Below are 24479 nucleotides of genomic sequence, written 5' to 3'. Positions count from 1 at the left end.
ATTTTTATATTTGAAGTTTGTAAAAAGGCATTTGTAATAGGTTAGGGGGCTTAAGATTCTTAAGGAAAAAAACATCAGGAAAATATGATATATATACAAATAAACTATAGTTATAAACTGATTGGTAATTCTATCTCAATGAATCAAGTTTTAACCACTAAAATTGTATATGTGCATTTTGGGATCCTTTTTTACTTATTCAAAAATATTTATTATTTTACTCATTCAAACCTTTATTTCTATGTGCAATAAATATACTTTATGGAATACAAAAAAAGTTAGAGATGGTAACTGTCTCCAAGTAACTTATAATAAAAATATGAACTAAATTAGTAGAATAAATGAATGAATGAACATCTTTTTTTGGGTGCTTACTATATACCAAGAACTAGAAGCAATATGAAATGTGTTATATGAATCATATAAACAAATGGTTATAAGAATTCAGAGAAGGAGCAAAAAATTCACAGTTATATAGTGGTCAATGAAAATTTAATTAGGAAGTACTTCAGAAAGTCTCTGAAGGATAAGAAGAATTTAGACAGGTGGGATCAGTCTAAGAGAGAGAACATTCAAAACTGAACAATTGGTGTGAACAAAGATGTTAAAATACAAAAATTCAATGAATGTTAGAGATAAACTAGACTAATTTTCTAATGCCATAAAGTTTTATGGCAGTAAGGTTGCTCTCATGTAAATAAAGTGCATCAGCTGAATATATCAATCCAACTAGAAACTGAATTTCAAAGACATATGCACTGGCAGCATCCAATTCCATCCCTGCATCTATAGCTATTTTTAGAAAAATTACATCTGTTTTGAAATAGGAAGCTAGCCTTGAGTTTTCAGTTATTTAAAAAGTTAAGCACAAAACCAAAATATCCCTTTTGTTCCTCTGAATTTTTAATGGAGTTCTTGATAAGAAACTTCAAATACACTTTGAAGTTAAGATATTTGTCATCAATCCATCTATCTATCTGTATTCTCAAGTGACTGCATATTTCATAACAATAATTTGGGCGTGGTACAGAGAGTATAGGCTGTGATTGGGGAAAAATCCAGTTTTTCTAAAACATAGGTTAAATAAAGGAGAGTGACCTAAGAAAGGAATTTAGAGAAGGAAGAGGGAGGGAGGAAGGAAGGAAGGGAGCAAGGAGGGAGGGAAGGATCTACCCCCATTTTGCCACTACTTCACTCCTTTGCCTGTGGTCAAGTACCCTCTCTAATCTTTATAAGATCATAGATTTAGAACTAATTCCTAGTTCTTCATTTTACTGATTAACAACATAAAGTATGAAGGGTCTTCTCTGAGTTTACACAGGTAGTAAGTAAATAACAGAAATGACATTTGAACCCAGTTCTTCCTGGCTCTAAATATAGTCTCTATTTTCTTTGCTACTGTTTGTCATTGTATATTTTTCTTGCCAAAGATACTGGTTTACTATTTCTTTCTCTAGCTTATTTTTTAGATGAGGAAGGGAAATAAACAGGGTCAAATGACTTGCTCAGAGTCATATATAGCTTTTAAGTGTCTGAGGTTAGATTTGAACTCATGAAGATGAGTCTTCCTGATTCCAAACACAGTGCAGTATCCAATGTGCCACCAACCTGCCCTTTTCTGTTCTATTTTTTCAAAATTTCCTTTACCTAGAGAATAAAAGGATTATTTCAGGTGATACCCAAAATTCTTTAAAACTAGATCTAGAAATCAATATTCAGAGTAAATATACTGTCATTCCTGTGTTTTAGATGAGGATTGTGACTTCTGCTTGAGGGTCCTGCCCCTCTTTTTGTCCCCATTCATTGCCTTAGGGGACAGTTTGAGGTTTTTCTCTGAATTGAAACTTTGCATGCTGTGTGTCCACAAAGACTTCTGCTATTACTTCACACCCACACCTTTAGCCAACCACAGAAATGTTCCAGTAATTTTCTGATTCAGCACAAGGGAATTATCATCCCCATAGATGGTCTTGAATTATCAAGCGACGGTATGCGCACTACTCTGAAAACAGTGATTGCTCTCCAAAGACCATTATGTGCTACATATGTTTTCCTTCTCTCTAGGACTCTGAGGGGAAATATATCAACTTATGAATAAATACTGTGGCCTTTAGAACAATTGAAGCTCACACTAGTATGTGGAAGGTTAGAATAGCTTTTACACATAGGAAAGAAAGTATGAACCTGTCAAAAGGACCAGAACAGGTCACTTTCCTCCGTCCGCTGTTTGGGAATAAAAGTCACCAAATGTGCCAAATTTGGATTCTAAGGGTGTTTAATGAACCAGAAAATTTGTTATATTTTGACTTATATTGGAGTGTGATTTCAAAACTTTGAAAAAATAAAAATATTTGTATTCTTTTTGTGTATATATGTATATTTGTGTGTATATAATATATATATACACTATATGCATTATAGATTAAGATGAGTAGAATGATATCCTACAAATAATTGAATTTGGGATCAGAAGAATTCTAATCCACTTCTGATATTTACTGTGTGACCTTGAACAAGTTGCTTAATATCTCCTGGCCTCAGTTTTTTTCCTCTATAAAATGAAGGAGTTGAATTAAATGATATCTAAACTTCTTTCCATCTTTAAAATCCAATGATCTCATATTCATTTTTTCTTATGTCTCATTTTCACATGTTATTTATGATGTCAAATCCAATACTTTTCATTTACTGAATTTAGCATTATTTAATCAGTCTTGATGTTAAATGTTCTGAGGAGTTGATGAAATATAGTTTGGTCAATAAGAAAACCAAATTAATCCTTTGTCATAGAATTCCTTAATTTGGAACTGAACAAAAAAAGTTCTGAGATTATCTCATCTAAAACATTCATGTTATAAATGAGATGACTGAAGCTCAAGGAAATTATGTAACCCAAAGTTTATGTAGCAAGTAAGTAGCAAATCAGCTACTTTATCCTTTGTGATCTTTTTACTTGAGACCCAACCTGGTTGACTTTCATTTCTAAAATAATCTCTAGATTATATTTCTTTTGTTTTCTGTGAATAACAAAGCAACAGTAATGTGCCATTATTCTCCTATTGCTTTATTTGTAGGTATTTTGCAACATGGAGCTTACAGGAGGAGGTTGGACAGTAATACAACATCGTGAAGATGGGAGTCTGGATTTTCAAAGAGGATGGAAAGAATATAAAATGGTAAAGGAAATGCATTTATCATAGTTTGATATGTTATCAAGTTATTTCTATCATTCTATCACATACTCAAAGGAAAACCAGTAGCGTAAGCCCCATTATTTTAAGCCACCTTTGGAATAACTTTGTAGTAGAAAAATCAATTTGTCTATGATAGTGACATTTCCTTCAAACAGAACACACAAGTTAATTTTAGGTGATGAATGTCATATGTACATTATATTAAAGAATCTTTTCATAAGATGATATATTATGTCAGTTAGTAGGATGTTGATTATATTTAGGCTTTTAATCATTATACAGTGAGCATCTTTTAATAATTAAAAACATGGGGGTCAATTCCCTTCTTCACACCAAAGAATGAATAAATATTCTCTGGGAACTACTTCCTTTATTTTTCTATTTATTTTCCTGTTTTTTCCAAAATAAAAATAAGAATTACAAAGTACATTATTTTACATATGCTTTTAAAATTTATTTTACATATAAAGTATTTCATGCTAGGAAGATGCAAGCCTCTTTAAAGCAAGGACTATTTTATTTCTCTGAATGTCTAAGACCTTGCAAAGTGTCCTAATTACAATAAATACTTAATAAATTCATATTGAAGTGTTAGATTAAAATTTTACCTCTTCACGTACAGGGAACACTGGCAATGGAGATCCCTGGGTGTAGAATTTTAACCTCTTTTTCATCCATGATGGTTTCTATAGATATTAGTTTCCTTCATCTATGCTTATGTATAGATGATGATGGTAATAACTTACCATAAGCAATAGAAATATTTTGAGGTTTTTTTTAATTAGGAACTTAACTAAATATAAACTGAATCACACATATACTCATGCTTTCTTCTCCAAGTAATCAATGACACAAATTGATTTACTTTTTATTTTTCTAAATTTAATTGGTCTTTGTTACAGCTATGTGATGCAGTAGATGAGTATCTGGCCTTAAAACAGAAAGACTTACTGAGTTCAAATGTGGATTCAGATGCTTCCTAGCTGGGCAAGTTACTTAATCCTGTTTGCCTCAGTAAAATGAACTAGAGAAGAAATGTCAAACTACTTCATTATCTTTGCCAAGAAAATCCAAAATGGGGTCTTAAAGAGTCAGACACAGCTGAAACAGCTGAAAAACAATCATGAAGAAATACTATATTGCATGCTTTCTTAGCAGTAATTGTTTTTTGGGAGTGAAGAAGAACACAAACTGCCTATATTAGTTACACCTGGATTCAAATTCAACTGAAACTTAGTATAGTTGTTCTGAACCCTTCCTAGAATGTGCTCCTTTGTGTTACTTTATAAAATCCCTCTCATCCTTTAAGATGAGACTCCATTGGGGCACAGTGGACAGAGCACAAGTTCTAGAGTCAGGAGGACCTAAGCTCAAATCTGAACTCAGACAATTAATGATTACCTAGTTATATGGCCTTGGGCAAGTCACTTAACCTCATTGCCTAGCCAAAAAAAAGAGATGAAATTCAAATTCTGTCTTCTATATGAAGTCTTTTCTGATCCACCCCCCGACAAAAATATAGTTATAGTACTTTTCCTCCCAAACTACCTCATATTTAACTCCTTTTTAAAAAGGAGCTAATTTATATAATATATAAAATTTGTATGTACTTGTCTTCATTACCCAATTCAATGTAAACACCTTGAAAATAGGACCCTACATATAGTTATAATTGACTCTGGTTGATTTTTGCATTGCATTGCTCATAATTATTAATGAACAAAATTATTGCCATGAAAGTAGTTGTAGTTTTTGGACCAACATATTATGCAATCAGATAGAGAAGTAGAAAAATTCCATGAAGAACTTAACAAGGTTCTCCAAAACAAGTCAATAATGCTTTTAGATATTTATTAAGATCAATGTTAAATTAGGTTTAGGAATCATAGCTGAGCCAAATGACTACTGTGGTCTCTTTTAGCTTTGAGAATCTGTGATTCAGTGGTGGCAAAAAAAGCACTGGAAAATATGGTTCATGTTTGCATGAGTTAATGGTTTGTAGAATGTTTATACAATTTGTTCATAAGAATGAACTGCCTGAGAACAAGGATTCTTCAACACAGGCTAGATGATCACTGTTTTGTGGATGATGTATAGGGAATGCAATTTAAGGTTTAGATTGGAATAGATGGTCTCTGAAGATGTTCTAGATCTTGACTTTTGTGATTTTGTAATTCTCAATGGAAAAAAAGAAGGGCTAGAGAGATAAGATGCTTAAGGTTCTAAAGGGTCTTGGATATCAATGTCAAGATAAAACTTTACACTTGATTTTGGGAGGAAGGGCAATGGTGACTGAAGTGATCAGAGTTATGTATTAGGGAAATTATTCCTACTGTGTCTCTATTAAGGAAAATGAAATTCAAATTAGTAACAGAATAAGCATGGTTAGGCCATAATGAACACTAGATTTATCAAAGACAATAGTAAAGAAATGACTAAGTACTTGAAACTATTTCAAGTCTTATGGTAATGAAAGAGTTAAAAATTATCACAGTATTAGGGCAGCTAGGTGGCACAGTGAACAGAGCACTGGCCCTGGAGTCAGGAGGACCTGAGTTCAAATTTGTACTCAGACACCTACTAATTACCTAGCTGTGTGACTTTGGGCAAGTCACTTAACCCCATTGCCTTGCAAAAACCTAAAAAAATTATCACAGTATGAAAGAGTTAGAAATGATCATAGTATCACTATCTGTAATTTTTAAAGAAATTATCAGAAATGAGAGATAGCATATATAAATGGAAATGGACAATAGTGCTGGTTTACAATAGAAGGAAACCTATTTACAAAATAGATTAATGTCACATAAAAACTGAGAAAAATTTTTGAAAGGACTATTAAATATGTTATTGCTTCAGAAAGGGTGGTCAATATGAATGAAACAGAACTAGCTTCATTTCCTTTTATGATATAATTACTCAACTGATAGATCAGAAAAAGATAAGTGTTATTCAAAAAAAGACATTTGACAGTATATTTGTACATCTGTTTGATTTGTATGACAGTATCAACACAAACACTAAAAAAACAAAGACTATGGTCATAATTTCCTTTATTGAATAAAACTAAATCATAACACACTCCTGCCTTCTTCTCTGGGTAACCAATGACATAAATTGGCATATTCTATGACTTTGAAAGAGTGTTGTTTTTCTAAATTTAATTTCTCTTTGGTACAGCTCTGTGGTGTAGTGGATAGAGTGTCTGATCTTAAATCAGAAAGACTCATCTTACAGTTCAAGTCAAACTTCAGAGACTTCCTAACTGGACAAGTCACTTAAACCTATTTACCTCAGTTTTCTCATCTATAAAAGGAGCTAGAGAAGAAATGTCAAATCACTTCAGTATCTTTGCCAAAAAAAAAAGGCCAAAATGGGGTCTGGAAAAGCAAGACATAAGTTAAATGTCTGCACCACAACCATGAAGAAATACTGCAATGACTATACTTTCTTAATAGTTGCTTCTTTAGGAAAAAAAGAACATGAACTAAATAAAGTTTATTTGTTTAAAACTTCTTTCCTTTCTCTCTTCTTTTCTCTCTCCTTCCTAAAAGCATTCTTCATTCTCTTGGTGACTCTCAGTTCCTTCACCATTTAGTATGCATTTATGAGCTTTGTAAGGGTTGCATATTTTCTTAATTAGCATACATTTTCATTTTCTATTGAAGTAGAATTTGAAGGATGTAGAATGAAATGTGAACAGATGTTGAATATAGATGTAGAGATATAGATGTGTACAGATGTATATGTGAATCTGATTAAAATCACATTAGCGTGATAATACAACAAATTGGGTGGGGGAGTGATCACATTCTTGCAAATATTTTTCTTATTTCTAAGACAAATATTTTTCAATATTGGTGATAGTTCTAAAAATGGAATTATACACCATTTCATGTCACTTGCCTTGGCAAATTTGACATATAAAAGAAGAGTGCTATATGTAAAGCATGTAATTGATCCATGTCTTTTAAGTATTTACCAAAATTTTCATTTTTAGGAAATGATTTTTCATTATTGGAAGTTGCTTAAGTTATACTGGAGTCTTCTTTTTTTAAGGATGAAATGCTACTCAGTGGCTCTTCCTGATAATTTCAGGATAGCAAAATTATTTAAGACTGTCCTCTACTCCCCAGGAGATGAAACACCTGGGAAAGTGGAATAGCTGAGTATGTCTTACCATTGATATAACAGAAGAATTCTACAGTGGATAAAATTCTGGGTTTGGAATCAGAGGACCTTTGTTTCATCCCCCTTTCTATTTCTAGTACTTTTGTATCTTTAAACAAGTCTCTTAACCTTTGGGTTTTCAGTTTCCTGACCTATAAAATATGAGGGTCCCAGTACATACCTTTTAATGCCCCTTTGAGTCCAAAGTCTAGGATCCTCTCATAAAAGTTATATGTTCCCAAGGAAATAAACAGAGTCAAATAATACAGATACTAAAAATAGATGTTCTCATTGGTATTTTAAAAGTTCTCAAATTGTGAAAAGTACTACTGAATTATGTGGTTCATGAGTTTAGTCTTAGCCTACAAGACACTTTCATTAGTTTTGCTTTAACTTGGTTTCTGTCATGAAGAGATTTGATTCTCTTCAGATTCATTAAAGTGAATATCCCTGCTGATTTGCAAAGATGGTAGATCAGTCTGGCCCACTTGTTTTATTAATAAGGTGTTGAGGAAAGGATAGAAATTTTTTCTGACTAAAAGAGAATTGATTTTGCAACTGCACCAGTTATAATTGCTAATATTAGAACTATGTCTGGCACATATTAAGTTATTAATAAATGCTTTAGTTATTTGTCTATACATCAATAAATCTATCTAATCTTTATATATCTATCATTCTACCACTGCTTTACAGCATTGCCATTGACTCTGTGATAGCATCTATGATGGGGGGGGCACATGATTGGATGGAGACCATGCTATATAAGAGGTTCTGTTGAATGAATGGAATATCATAGAAGATAAGACCTGGGGACAGAAAAGATGATAGGTGTATTTAAATATTTGAAGGACTGCTGTGTTGAAGGGGGATTACCCAAATTCTATTTGATTCTAGAGAAGGCAGAACTAGTTTCAGGAGATGGAAGTTAGAAGTGGATTTTGGTTTGATATAAGTGAACATGTCCTAACTGTTTGAAATATAGAAATACTGGCTTCTTAATTTACTGGAAATCTTGGAGCAGTTTGAATACCTTTTTATGTCAGGAATATTTTAAAGGTATTTCAAATTCAGGTTGGAGTTGGGATACGTCTGTGTTTGTGTGTGTGTGTGTGTGTGTGTGTGTGTGTGTGTGTTTATGTGTAGCCACTTGGATCACAAATTCTGTGACTCTGTGATAATCATGCCACAACATTGACTTATTCACTATGAAATGATAAATACAAATATAAATTATTCCTATTTTGTACAGTGTTTCTTATTGACTCAAAACTTTAAGTCCATGTTCTGTGTTATTAGATTGCTTTTTTAATTCTAGAAATTAAAGATAATTTGTAACTAAGCAGGGAAAGAGTATTGATGAATGAAGGGAGTATCAAGCATAATTTGAAGCATTTGACATAAAAGGGTTTTTTAAGGTTTCCTTTAAACTTTCAAAGACTTCTGCTGAGCTCCTCAGCAATGGGAGAGAGAAGCTACCTAATTTTACTTTATGGCCTCTGGAAAGACAAAGCTCTATAACAGACTGACTTATTAGTTGTTTTCTGTAGTTATTTGTTTAACATAAGATTAACCCCATAGGATATACCAAATGTGTCTGGTTTCAATTTGTTTTGTCTATAAAAAGTCAACACTTCCTATAAGCATTATCAGACAAAATAAATAAAGTACCAGAGATAATTGTTTTATGAACTTGGAACAACATGAAGAGAATTGGATATTCCTCCAGGTTTTGGCAAAGCCAATGAAAAGTGATTTTTTTCTTTCCTGTTAATACATTAAAAGTGGTCTCTAGAGTTTTAATGTTGATTTTTGGACTAGTATTAGTTTTAAGCAAAATTCCATTATTTTTATTTTGATTGTTGTAATTGGGAGTGAAATGATCTTGAATGACAATTTACCATCAAAGATAAATATGTCTGAATCATGATAATAAACTTTTTTATATCAGCGTTCTAGATAATTGAACAGGGTCATTATAATGTAATGGGATAATATCCACAGATATTATTCAGAGCCATGATATCCTGACATTTTGTCCTTTCTGTCTTTCCTTGCTTCTTTTCTTTTTTCCTTCCTTCCTTCCTTTTTCTTCCTTTCTTTTTTCCATCCTTCTTTCTTTTCCCCCTATTTCCTTTCTTCATTTCTTCTCCTCCCTTCTTCCTTCCTTGATTAGTTTCTTCTTTCCTTTCTTCCTTGATTTTTTCCTCCCCTTCTCCTTCCTTCCTTCCTTCCTTCTCTAGCTCTTCTCTCTTTTGTCTTTCTTTTCTTATTTTTGTTTCTATCTCTATGCTCTTTTTTATTTTCCTTCTCTCCTATTCTTTGTTTCTTTTTCTCTCCTCTCCTCTCTTCTTTTTTTCATCTTCTTCTTCTTCCCTTCCATTTTTTCTCTTTTTCTCTTCCCTATCCTATTTTTATTGGACACTATTTATGTTCATACTTCTTTGCTAGGTGTTCAAGGAAGGTATACTACTATGTAAAAAGTGTAACATCTCCCTAGAAACTTAAAACCCTTTGGAAATTGATGACACAATTACACACAACAGTTAAGTGCAAAACTCAGCATTATGTGCCAGAAATATTTCCATGAAAATGCATTTTATGCTTCCTGTGATTCAACTGTAAGCAGCAAATACCTAACATATACAGAGGAGGGAAAAGCATCCACATAATGAAAAGCAGATATACAGGTGTCCTTAAAAATGAAATAAAAGCATAATTTTATCTCTTGACCTATAGGCTAGAGAATGTGAAGGGAATCTTTGATGCATGTTCCATCTTCTCTCACTACACTGATTATGTCATCCAAGAATTCTCTCTCTCTCTCTCCCTCTCTCTCTCTCTCTCTCTCTCTCTCTCTCTCTCTCTCTCTCTCTCTCTCTCACACACACACACACACACACACACACACACACACACACACACTTTAAATAAACTAACACCATAAATGAAGGGTGGTGGTTTGACTTTGGGAGAGCATATAGTGGATGATTCTTTTTTGTCTTCCTTTTTATTGTAGGTCCTCTATTTCACCATGTGCAAAAATTCTCAGTACAGATCCAACATGGAATCTCTCATAAGTGACAAAAATAAAATAAAACTTTAAAAATGCTCAATTGCTGCCAGATTTACACAATATTGAGTCTACAGCTTTTATTAGTAGAGTTGCCTGAGGTACCAGAATCCTAAATGACTTTACATATATTCAATATAGTATCCATTCTGGGTTGGATTTGAATCTATGTTTTCCTGACTCAGGGGCCAATGCTATCTGATTACTTCATGCTGCCTCTCAGGATCTCAAATATGTAGGGTACTCTTTCATTAGAGCCTACACATCATTAGGGAGGCAAGGTAAAGAGGCCGGAGAAAACAGAGAGAAATCAACTAGTTCTATATTATATTTTTATGATAATGATGCTTGAATACTTCAATGATTAATGATAGTGTCAGTTTTATGGGGCAACTAAGTAGTGCAGTAGGTAGAAGGAGACCTGTCCTGGAGTCAAAAAGGCTCATCTTCCTTAGTTCAAATCTGGCTTCACACACTTACTAGCATTGTAACCTTAGGAAAGTCAGGACAATAAACACAACAATTCAGTAAACTAACTGTACATTGTCTGGGTGATGATAATAGGATAATAGATTTAGAGATAGAAGGGACCTTGGACACAATCTAGTCTTAGACACATGGAGGAGAATGAGGTTAAGATTAGTGAAGATACTTATTCAAGATCTGGTCAGGAAGAATAAGAATAATGACTAGGATTTATATAGCATAAAATATATAGTATTGATATAGCATTTTAAGACTCACATAGGCTTTACAAATATTATCTCAAGTAACAGAGAGGGAGAAAAAGAGAGGGCCTAGAACCAAACCCTGCGGTGTTTGAAATTGTGGTGCTAATTTTCAGATGAGCAAACTAAGGCAGATAGAGGTTTAATGAATTGCCCAAATTTATACAGCTAATAAGAGTCTGAAGCCAAATTTGAACTCAGGTTTTCCTCATTATAAGCTCAATGCTTGGTTCATTGAAATACTTATTTGCTTCTAAGGAAGTGAGCAGCAGAACCTCTGCTTCCAGGACCTCTGACTTCAATTACTTTACTGGAACTATATAAAATCATTTGTCAAAAGAACATATTTAACTCTAGTATTGATTATGAGATGTTTTGTACATGTACAAGTATATTTTTATATATTTGTATCTATTTTGTAAATGTTTATGTCTATTTGTTTCTATTTTTGTATACAAAATAATTATTTTACTTATCTAGAACATATACAACATGCACATTGAAGTTATTAAGATATTTTCTCTAGTATTTTTATATAGAATAAGACCTTGGATCATTAATCCCACATCTGTGACAAACGTATATACATAGCCAGATTTAATCAAATAATCTCAGTAACCCTTCTGTGCCCTTATTTAAGAATTCCTGGTATATTAACAGTCTCTCAAGTACATTCCATTTGAATAATGATGAATGCTAATAAGTGGCTTAGAGTTCATGTAATTTATAGATTTAATTTAAAAGAACCTTTTAAAAATGAAAATGCTCCTCTGTAAACCTTCTGAAAAGGTCATCTTAACAAATCAGAAATATGAATTAAGTGAGCAGATGGTGGGAGAAAAAGCTAATGAATTTACTGAATAACCTATACCACAGAAAATAAACTGGGTAATAGGAAAAAGTATCTCCTTATATATAGAAGGGGGTTTAGAATAAATGATCCCTAAACTTCTTTTACAATATGACTTTTTATGATTCAAACAATCTGATTTTTGTGTGTGAGGAATACCTTAATGCATCAATGGTTTTTTTATCCAACCTTACACAAAATCTTTGTTTCCCCATCACTGAAATTGGCTATTAATAAATTCCCACTCTGGCTTTTCTTTGATAACCTCTTTAACTCAATGTAGACAAATGTTCAGGGTCCAACAATACAGCAGGTGTGGAATCACATGTCTTCTGTCAGTCTGGGGGGTTTGGGGAGGGAGGGGTGGAAAAAAGATGGTTGTAATAGAATTTGCCCTTTAAAAAGTGAATGTCATCACTTTCCATTCAGCTTCTTCATTCTTTATATTTAGTCAGGAAGGCAGACTGCTTAGGAAGAGATATTCATCTCAACTCAAGGGGAGGGCACATCCTTGCCGGCAGAAATGTGGATGAAATCTCTGTGAAGAATGACACTAATGTTATTCCATTTCTGTGGCTTCCTGGAGACCATTGCCTTTTTTCCCTTGGGAAGACCAAAGACTTTATTGACACAGGGCTTTCAACAGCATGGAAATGTATGACCTAATACTTAACACTTCATCATTCTTTACTTTGGATAAGAAGACATATTCTCACATTTAGTATCTCTCTAAATCTGACTTAGCCAACTAAAGAAAAGAGGGCAAGGAAGATGACAGGATTAAGAATAAGGATAGACCAAGTGTGTATTCCTTGCCTGTCTTTCTGAAGAATACTTAGAGATGGCTAGACTCATTCTCTCCTTTAGCACATGGGAATCTAAATATCAGAAGGGCTTTGAATCTCTAAGCATCTTCTGCACTCTGATATTATAGAGTATAGCTATAATGATTAGATTATATGTCTAATTGTTGGATAGGGTGTTTACTACCATATAATCAGAAGCAAAATATGTTTTAGGATATAGCAGAAAAATGGGGGAAAGGAGCCATTTGCTAAATAATATTGACAATCCTATTTTCTATTTTTTTTGCTGCAAGAAGTCACTTCAGGGGAAAATGTATGAATTCTTGAAACTAATTGTTTCTTTTCTTCCTTGAATTTATATACTAAAGACAACTATGATTGCCTAGAATTTTCCCCTTCCATGTCCTCATTTCAAATATAGTAAAAAAAACTTAATAAGAAATTCAAGTACATCATTAATACAAAGAATAATAATATTGACATTAATTATTTGTCTGCTTTCCACTTTGTGAAGATCACAAGAAAGTAAGCTTGTTTAGATATTGAATAAAAAATACCAAATCCATGAGTACGTCCTGGGATCACTTCAAATTCAGCCTAAGTCTGCTCTACCTTCTATTAATAGCTACATCTGTATCTATACTACTACACACTGAAGATCTATGTTTAGAAGGATTTGCATGCATCTTGATTTTGAGGGGATAATTTCGAAGGCTCTAAAGATAATCAATCTCGTGTTTATTCCTCATTACTTAGCAGGGAATGTTCTATAAATAAGTGAATACATTTAGTGTTAACACTATTTTATCAAAATGTGAAACAAACCCAGCTCAATATTTAACTTGTGCTTTCAAATTGGAGCTTATCAAGATAGAAAGTTTACTAAAATGTGAATGCTTCTATTGCTCTTCCCTAGCCTCTGACAGGTCTTCATGTGTTATCACCTCATATCTTTGAAGGGCAGTCAGCAATTAATCAGCAGCAATGATCTTTTTCTGAGTATAATTTTTTTTATCTGAGTATAATTTGAAAGTGTATTATTTTCTCCTTATACAGAGAAAATGGGTCTATTTCTTTTGTCATGTATCAATAAAATTTTCCCTTTTAATTCATAGCTTAAGGTTATAAAAGGGCTGATTGACTAGCAGACACTTGACTGAGCTCATTTACAATCTTTTCTGAAATCACCATTGGTCTTTTGAGGCAATTCAGCCTTGGCACACATCAAAAATATTAGCTCTATTAGACATGTATTGTCATAACATAGGCAGCTAGGTAGAACAGTGGATTAAGTGTTGGAACTCATATCAGAAAGACTTGAGTTCTAGTCCAACCTCATTCACTAGCTATGTGGTACTGGACAGGGTATTTAACCGCTACTTATGTCAGTATTCTCATTAATGAAATGAGATAATAATGATATCCCCCTCTCAAGGTTCTTGTGAAGATGAAATGAGATAATATTTGTAAAGTGCTTCATAAATCTTAAAGCCTTGTAGGAATATTAATTATTAATGGAGTTATCTAGATGGGAGAGTTGTATGGGATCAGTTTCTTTTAATTTGCTGAAGTATAAGGCATAGTCAATAACCTTAAATAAAATGAATGCTATCTCAAAGTACATAGGTAACTTATTCATTGCCTATATCAGGAATTCTCCTGGAAGAAATTACTATCATACTTAAGAGAAAGGAAGTCCAGTAAGACTTCTTTGCAAAATTTGCTTTGGAAAGGGGTAGAAATCTCTTGGATTTTTAACAAATTATGTAGTCTCAAGATGCTTCAAAGAAAATGAATAACAACCTGCAAGCAAAACAAGATACAATAAACTATATGTAATAAACAATTCTTTTGCCCTGAAATGGGGTTATTCTGATTAGTTTGGTATACAAAAAGTAACAAAGTAGCCCAATGTCACATGGAAGATTTGACTCATTACCACTACTATTATTCATTTGGTATTAAAGAGAACCACACCAACTAATAAAATTATTGATGGTGTGAGATGCACAATTATGCTTACTATAGTGAGAGATATGCTGGATAAGACATCCGTTTCACTAGCCTTTATCAAAATCATTTCACTCCATGTTCTGACTCTAGGACTATTGTAGATGGCCTGACTGCTATGGAAGTCTCTTGGCCTTAAATTTGTTTTGCTTTTTTCCCATTTCAGCTACCTTTCTCTTGCAGAAAAATCCATTTAACAACTCAAGTTGAAGGTTGGCTGCAGCAATTATATATCACTAACTAAGGAAAAATGTCAGCTATAATAGCATAAAATCTCTCCAGATGATAATTCATCAAAGAAAGAATAAAATATACTCAATTCATTTTACCTACTAGGAGAACAAAGTTAAATAATACATTTTAGAAATTCGCAGCAAAGGTTCAAATAAGGTTTTCTGATTAAACATCACTTTGAGTAAATAGAGCATGCTGTATTACAGGATTCTAAGTAAATGAAGTTCATTATAAATATTGCACATAAGGGTGAATAGAAGAAACACACTAAAGGAATTTAGGAACCATTTTTTGTATTATACAAACTTTTTTAATTTTAGAAGTCTGTAAAAAATTGAAATAGTCTCATTCTAATACAATCATTTCATCCACATTTTTTCTAGGGTTTTGGTAATCCATCTGGTGAATACTGGCTGGGAAATGAATTTATCTTTGCAATTACCAGTCAGAGGCAATATTCTCTAAGAATTGAGTTAATGGACTGGGAAGGAAACCGGGCATATTCACTATATGACAGATTTCACATAGGAAATGAGAAGCAAAATTATAGGTAAGTACTTAGTTTGCAATATTGCTTTTTACGAGTTCTTATTATACTTGCAAAATTCATAGTGCAAAACATAAAGTGTTGTACAAATTTAAGCTATTTTTTTGTCTTCCTAAGTAGATTTTAGTACCTCTTAAGGCAAGTAGGGCATCTTTCCATTTTTTCTTATATTTCTCATATAGCAAGGTGCTATGTACAAAGTAGATGCCTAATTTATGTTTTTTCAGGATTATTTTGGGAAAACTAATAACTAATGAATAAGCAAGAAATTTTAAAACTATGTCCTCCCATGAATATATGAAATTATGAAGTGATACAAAACATAGAAGTGGAAATTCCTATAGAAATCCCCCCTAAAGTCCTACATTAATAATAGCATCTAGGATAAGGTGAAGTCTAGATCAGATTGTTAATATTCTAAGTGAAATATTCAAAGATTCTGATTAGTCCAGTTCATTTTGCACATAAGAAAACTGAAGCAGATAGAGTTCTATCTTGCCCAGGATCATACAGCTAATTAAGTGTCTGAGGCTGTATTTGAAATCAGGTCTTGATGACTCTAGGTCTGGCATTCTATTCACCACCATGCCATCTAGCTGCCCTCATTCCACTCACCTGTAAAATACAAATTTCCAAAGGGAGAAAACAGTTAATTTGGGAACATAGATTAGTATATTTTCAAAGAATTGTACAGTTGAATGAATTCTGTGTTTGGAATCAAAGGATCTAGATTTGAATTTCAACTCTTGTCACTTGCTACCCTTATAACTTTGGATTAGTTACCTAAACTCTCTAGTCTTTATTTTCCTCATTTGTAACTTGAGAAGAGCAGATTAGATTGCTTCTAAAATTCCTTCCAAAAATAATGAAACTCAATTTTAAGGAGGCTGCATGGTGGGTTGGAAATAACATGAAACTAGATGTCAAGGTAACTCAGGCTTAGTTCTGATTCTGTTATTAACAGACTGGGTGATTCCTTCCTGAGCCACATTACCTCAGTTCTTAGGATCTCAATGAAGAAATTGGATTGGATGTCCACTTCATTCCCTTTTGGTTCTAGCCTTTAGATAAAGTTGCAGAGCCCTTACAGTAAACTCTATCCAGTCATTATGGGAATATAGTTTTCACATACTACAAAGAGTTTACTCTCTAATTCAAGGAAAACAGAATAACAGTTTGCAAAGCACAGCTAAAATCTTGTAATACTTTTTTTTCAGCCAATGTAGACATAACTTTATGGTTTATTTGTTTCTGGTGCTTATTTAACTTTTGAAGCCATACTACCCTTTGGGGGCTATCAATGCATCTTTTTTTCATAGGCACAACTCCCATTTTTGTTTTAATACATTACTTATGGGATTGGGCTTTTGGAGGACAAAATTATCATTTTCATAACAATTCCTGATGATGTCATCACAACAGAAGATTGTAGCCTGGAAGGAAGAAAAGATCCAAGGAACAGATGATCTCATGGAGAGTGGGGGAAGTTATTTTTGTTATTTTCTTAATGGTAAAGGAGAGAGAGAGAGAGAGAGAGAGAGAGAGAGAGAGAGAGAGAGAGAGAGAGAGAGAGAACAAATTTTATAGAGAATTATATAAAGATGAAAGAAAAATGCTTCACAGTTTAAAACATGTGGAATAAAAAACACTCATGTTCAATGTTTTGAATGTAAACTTGCAACTATAATGCCAATAAAACTCAGCTAATTTGAGAACATCTAACAGAACTAGAAAATATTGAATATTTTATTTTTTCAAGGCTTTCCTCAACTTAAGAAACAAAACTATACTATACTATACTACTTCACATCAAAGATAGATTTTTGTGTGCCCAATTGGGTAAATTAAAGTACCTACATACTTATATTATATTCCTTCCTCTAGTCTAGAATGCTTTTTAGTTATTTGACAGTACAGTTACACCTTTTACATCTTGACTTTCCATATCATGGTTTTGATATATCATGGGTAAGTATAAGAAATTAAAAGGAATTTTCTATGGAATTTTATGGAAACTACAGTTAACACAAAAGGCCAGAGAAAGTTTAGAAATTCAGAAATATATAAAATATAATGTATAATGTTGTATAATATCAAGATAGTTTATTGTAAAATACTATAATAATCCAGCTTTATTCTCTAGTGTGTGAAGGCAGGGCCAAAAAATTTTACACGATCGCAGAGTCACTGTACCCCTAACCCTCACAATGTGAAAGGGATAGCTGTATTTTAATCTGTTTTTAAAATAATTGTCCTTTAGAAGGGAAAATTAGATGTTTTTATACAATTCCACACAATACAATTCTAAGCAAATCAACAAAAATTCTATTTTCATTGGTAAGGTAATTTTTAAAGTCTTTTTTTACATGTAATCATTCTTAAAATATATGGAGGCTTTTTTTAACCAAACCATTCTAAAGTCAATGTATTACACATTAATCATCCATATTATTTATTACAAAGTAAATTTAATTTCCCTCAGATTTAGAATGAGAAATAAAGCTCCCCTAAAACTAGAATCTATAAGTGGATACGGTGTCTTTACCTACCTGATAGTCACCTGGGTCTATATATCTCTCTTTCTTTGGAACAACAATGTACATTGATTTCAGTGAATGGGGAGGAACAGAAAGTAATATTGAGGCAACTACAGGGCAAGGTTAGACACAAATCTAAGTATAGATGAATACATATCATTCCAGAACATCCAGGTATTCTGGTGCCATCCAGGGAGCAATGCAATGGAACCCTTTGTCAAGACCAACAACTGTGTTGCCAACCTCTTACTTAACTATTCCAGCTTGAGCCTGAACTTCTTCTATAACTAGCCCTCACAGGTTTTGCCATGGTCTGATTTTGATTTTGCAGCTATGTCAGGCATTACCTAACCCTTCTGATCCTTAAAGGACTAAACTTCTGGTCTAGTTCTCATAGTTCCATAAGTTCCCTCCTAGTTTCCTTTTCTTTTCAGTTACTTCACTTATGAAGAAATGCAAAAGACAGAAGATTAAAGGAAATTCTTGACCAAGTTCACTATTTTAGAACAAGAAGAGATCAAATAAATTATTTGTCCTACCACCATGCTCCAATTTACCCAGAATGAAATCCAAGCCCACAGAAATCAAGTGACTTTCTTGAGATGAAATAGTTAATAGACAAAGGATTCAAAATTTTAACTTAGATCTCCTCACTCTGAAATATCATCCTCCTGCTTCATGTTATATCTAGTTTGTTACAGAATTAGGACTTACTTCCTTACTTACTTCTAAGATTTCTTGTCTGTCTGTCTGTCTGTCTGTCTGTCTGTCTGTCTCTCTCTCTCTCTCTCTCTCTCTCTCTCTCTCTTTCCACTATACCAGAGATGGTTAATAAAGTTTTGTCTCTGAGCACTCTCCTTCAGCAAGGCTAAATAGGTGGTATACAATTATTTAGGCATAAGCATCATTTCAGGATTAATTTGATGATGAGTATAGCATGCATAGACTTTGTGGTTTCTTTCATTAACATTCAAAATATATTCCTCAAGTATTGCAAAGTATATTTTACATATTATCTCATTTAATTTTCATAATATCCCTGTGAAGTATGTGTCATTATTCCCGTTTTGCAGATGGGGAAACTGAGACTCAGAGAGCTTAAATGACTTGTAGAATCACATATGCAGTGTCAGAAAATGGATTCAAACCCTAGTGTTCCTAGCTCTAAACCTTAACCAATAAACCCATTGTGTTATACTGAGAAAAACAAAAAAAAATTAAATTCTGAATTTCCCTTCCCATGTTGTGTGTTTATAACTGTCTGTCTATAAGATCTCTCTGTCCTTTTGTGCTTGCTCCCCTTTACTAATGGAGTTTCATTTACAAAATGTCATTAACTGAAATTAAAAATTAAATATGTGTGCTTTGTTTCACATTTATTTTTGTATTAATTGCATTACCTAATGTTTATATAAAAATAGTGAATATTCCAAAACTTTGATGTGACTTTTACCAAAATGAAATTGATATTGTCTCTACTATTCTTCCAAAACCATTGCTTAATTTGGATCAAATCTACTTGATGGTTTTATGTGTTTTGTTGAATCCTTCTTTATAGGTAGTGAAAGTAAACTTAGATTCACGTCAATTATAGTGAAAAGAACCCTGGAGCTGCAATGTTCTGGAGCCAGCTCAAACTGATATTTAATTTAAATGTGAGCATTTATATCTTGGAAATCAGCAAATGCTCTAAAACAAGATTTGATTTATTTTTATTAAATGTTTAGATTTAAAAAGTGATGGGGGGAAATATTAGCAATATCAATTGAACTTAAAAATGTGTCATTAGTACAGTTCTTTCAGAGAGCCAGGTGTTAAACATTTACCAGAAAACCTTTGATCAAAGTTAGGCAATCTGCATTCAGATTTGTACCTTGTTACTTATTGGGTGACTTTAGGCAAGTCATCCAAAATCACTGTCATTCAGTATCCTTATCTTTGAAATGACCGTTTAGTCAGATTTATTGGATGCTTGCTTCTAACTTGAAACTATGAATAATTATAAATATCATTAATCTAAATTATAATTTATTTTTTTCCTAAAATAAACAAATGATTATAAATATCTATAAATTTCAGTCTAGTACCTTTTGAAATGTCCAAATTAATTGGGTCTACATTGAGATGACTTTGCTATGAACTGTAGAAACTTGTATATTCTGAAAATCAAATGACTTTTGGACATATGATATGAGGGATTTTCAAGGGACAAGTATTTCTAAACTTTTACTTCAAAAAACTTTATTGCTATTTTTTGTTGACTCAGAAGGAGAATGATGAGGCTAGGTGGAAATTTAAACTGATTAGGAACAAAACTCTAGAATACAGACATAAAATTTTTGAATTACAAGTCCATGGTCTGGGGAAGACTGAAAATAATATCTACATGAGAGAATACTATCAAGTGCTAGGTTATGGTGGAAACTGCTATGAGCTCCACTGGCAATAATGAGAACTGAGAACTGGTACTAACTTTATCATGAACCTGAACAAATGCATTAACACCTCTTTTGGCCTCAGCCTTCTCATATGAAACATGAAGATCTTGCTCTAGATGAGTTGAGATCTCTTCTAGTTTGAGCATTCCATGATTTTGTTATTATTTGAAACCATTTTGTGTGTACCATTCAGGACTAGGTGAGGCAGTATTTTTTTTACTATTCTAACTCCCTAGCTTTCCACCTAAAATAAAGGCCTGCCTTTTTGTATGCTTGACAGAGTTTATTTCATATCTTTCACTATAATACTTTTCATTTTTCTGATCCTTTGGGTCTCATGGTTCTGGCTGGAAGCAGTAGCAGATGTGTTGAAATAAAGTAAGAAAAGCAGGTTTTTGTTTTTTTTTCCTAAGTTCTTGGCTTGATCGTGATTTTTTTTACAAAAAGCATGTGACTGGGGACTTTCATGGCTATTTCTATTCTCCTGGGATTTTCTAGTCTAAGTTGTCTTAGGACTATAAGGATTTTGGGCTATTGTCAACTAATATTTCCAGCTTAGGGAAGATTATTTTTTTACTTACTTGAATTTTGATCCATTTGTTGTTAATTCCTGTGACTTGCTTCTTAAAAGTGTTTAGCAAAAAAAAGTAAGTTTTAAGTCATTTAATAGGATAAAATTTCCAGTAGGCAAAAAAAAAATATGGAAGCTGTACTGAGATATTCTTTCCTCAGTTTCCCCTTTATTCTCCACTCTCCTCCTCCTCTCAGTATAGTATACCTAGTAACAAATATTTTTAAAAGAAAAATAAGTAGAATATAAAATATAGGTAGAATATAAAATTGGTCAATATATTGAAAGATCAGATAATACAGAAAGCATTTTATATTGTGTACACAGAATTTCTAAGTATTATAAAACAATTTGTAGAAAACACACTGTAGCTCTGGGAATTAGTAAGTTTCTTTAGCAACAGAAAGGGGGTGGAAAGTCTGTTGACCTTGAATAACCTGCTAGTTCTTAGTTGAGTATGAGTTTCATAGACTTGCTTCATAGATTGCTAGACAGTATAAGTATCCCATCCATTGTTCTTAAGGGTTGCAGAAATTTGATAAATTAGTGACAATTTAAACAGTTTCCTAAAACTAGTGAAGAGTCGAACTATTAAGTCTAGCAAACTACCCCTTATTCATGCCTGAGAGATTGAAATGCCTTATCCCCTTAGCTGCTTTGCTAAATTAAAGAGTAAGGCTTTTCTAACTTTCTACAATATAGTGAAACTAGAGGATTTCAATATAGTTTCCAAGACCAGGTTTAGGAAAGAGATCCAATATGCCCACTGATTGAGGGGAGGGAGGGAGAGAGAGACAGAAAGAGACAGAGAGACAGAGACAGAGAGAGATCAGAGAGAGAGAGAGAGAGAGAGACAGAGACACAGAGAGACAGAGACACAGAGAGACAAAGGAAGACAGAAAAACAGAGAGAGACAGAGAGATAGAGAGAGACAGATTAAGAGAGACACACAGACACCCAGACAAACAAGATAGAGAGGAGAGAGGAGAGAGAGACAGAGACAGACTGAGACTGAGATAAGGAATGAGACAGAGGAGAGATGAGAGAGAGAGAGAATAGATGATATAGAGAAAAATATTTAATTCTCAGTAAACATTTATTAAACCCCCACTATATGTTTGGCAGTTCGATGGCACATGACATACAGTGCCAAACCTGTCAGGATAATCTTAGTTCAAATGTGGTCTCAGATAATTATTTACCAACTCTATGACCCTGGACAAGTCAGCCCCATTTACTTCAGTTTTCTTCCGCTAAATGAGCTGGAGAGGAAAATGGCAAACCACTCTAGCTTCTTTGCCAAGAAAATCCCACATGGTGTTACAAAGAGACAGACATGACTAAAATGACTAAACAGCAATAATAACCCTATGAGTCAGACACTGTTAAATATTGAGACTACAAATGAGAAAAAGAAAGAAGCTCCTGCCCTCAAGGAACTTATAATCCAGTGAAGGAAAATAATATACAAAAGGAAATTAAAAAAGAGGTTCATATCTGAAGACTAGAGGGAACCCAACGTAGGAGCATGATGTTCATGGAGCCAAAATTGAACAAAGTAGAGTAGAAATGTTAGCAGCAAAATTATTAGATATCTATAATAGGAGGATTTAGGAGTCTATTGCTCTACCTTTCAGTCCTCCAGTGAGAAGGGCATAGAAGAAATGGATAATGCTGAGAAGATATTGAGTATCAAAGCTGAATCAGTCTCTATGGTGATGAGATTTCAGGTGATACCCTTATACTGGGGATAGTTGTAGTGTTCAAACCAAGCAGAACATCTGAGAAGTGAAGGGAGAGATAGATAAATAGAGCAAGAGTGAGAGTAAGAGTGAGAGAGACAGAGACAGAGAGACAGAGAGGGAGACAATTTCTATATATTTTTGATCTTACTATATGTAGCAATCTAAACAAGTAATTTTTTGCATACTCAGTTTTTCCTGTGATGAGTTAATCCAAACTCTTGATATTATCATCAGTATCCCAATCACCCAGACTCTCAATTTAAGGGTTATTCTTAATTTCTCAGTTTCTTTCAAAAATTTCCCCCAATATTCAATGTGTTGTTAACTCCTGTTGATTTTACCTTCATATAATGTCTGGTAAATGTCCTCTTTTCTTATATGACATTGCCACCATCCTGGTACTATCATCATCTCATTATAATGATAGCCTGCTGGTCTGTGCCACTGTCTCAAGTCTCTTCTCACTCCAGTCCATCAGTTATTCTACTGTCAAATTAATTTTCCTAAAACCCAGCTCTCTTCATATATCCTTGATAGTTAATAAACTTCATTGGCAAAATATCATCTGCATAATGAAAATATAAAATTATTTGACCTCCATGTCCCTTCATCCTTGTTCCTTCTCCAACCTTTAAAATATTCATATTTTTACAATCTATTGATACTATTCTAATTACAGGATCCTTTATCTCTCAATTCAAGCTACCTCTGCCCTTCCCTCATCTATGAAATTCTTTCCATCCTCATTTCCTTCAAGTCCCAGGTAAATTTTACCTTCTACAAAAGCCTTTCCTAAATTCCCCCCCTCAAAGTTAGTGGCTTCCTTCTGTTACTTTTGTGTCCAATTTATCTTCTCTCTTGTTAGTACCTAGTTATTTAAATGCTGTTTTCTCTGTTAGTACCTTGAAAACAGGATTTTTTGCTTTTTTTTTGTATCCTTCAACATTTAGTGAAGTATTTGGCACATGATAGCTGTTTAATAATAATAACATTTATCCTTCATTTTCAAAGAAGACCATGACATCAGGGAGGTGATTTGATGACAGGCAATAAATTGGATCTGAGTGAGGCAGATACTGTGATAAGGCACCAGCCTCACTTTTCTTCTCATTTGTGTCTAGTGGCCAGATAAAAATCAGAATGACTGGATATAATCCTAGATGTCAGACAATCAATCAAGTGACTTGACCAAAGTCACACAACTAGTAAGAATCAAATATCTGAGGCTGCATTCAAACTTCTGTCTTTCTGACTCCAAGGCCAGTTCTCTATCCACTGTGCCACCTGACTGTCCTTAAGGTGTTTAATAAGTGTTTGTTGACTGAAAAACTGGTTGTAGCCCATTTCTATTTTGATGCAACTAAGCACAACATCATCTTCTGATAAAATTATCTGGAATAGCTCACTATGTATGGGAATTCTGTTCAAGATGGCCTCTCTGGTAGATTTTCTCCAAGGCAGTGATGAACTTATTTAGAGTTTAATATTCCTGTAAATAACACTACCTATTTACCCTTACTTGAACATGGTTATTATAAACAGCTTGCAAGAAATTTTGCTTAATGTTGATATATAT

The 24479-nt window shown here is 33.3% G+C and overlaps 1 protein-coding gene across 2 annotated transcripts in view; it reads left to right on the top strand.

Moving 5' to 3' along the window:
- The window catches only part of ANGPT1 (angiopoietin 1), a 327983-nt gene that overhangs the window by 252841 nt on the left and 50663 nt on the right, over positions 1–24479 (top strand). For both annotated transcript variants that reach the window (XM_074201075.1, XM_074201074.1), the window contains exons 6-7: positions 3075–3176; positions 15449–15615. In XM_074201075.1, the coding sequence (XP_074057176.1) occupies positions 3075–3176; positions 15449–15615 (269 nt within the window). The remainder of the gene's footprint in view (positions 1–3074; positions 3177–15448; positions 15616–24479) is intronic.

This window comes from Macrotis lagotis, chromosome X (genome assembly GCF_037893015.1).
Source record: "Macrotis lagotis isolate mMagLag1 chromosome X, bilby.v1.9.chrom.fasta, whole genome shotgun sequence".
Classification (NCBI taxonomy): domain Eukaryota; kingdom Metazoa; phylum Chordata; class Mammalia; order Peramelemorphia; family Peramelidae; genus Macrotis; species Macrotis lagotis.
This window is presented reverse-complemented; position numbering and strand designations above follow the sequence as displayed.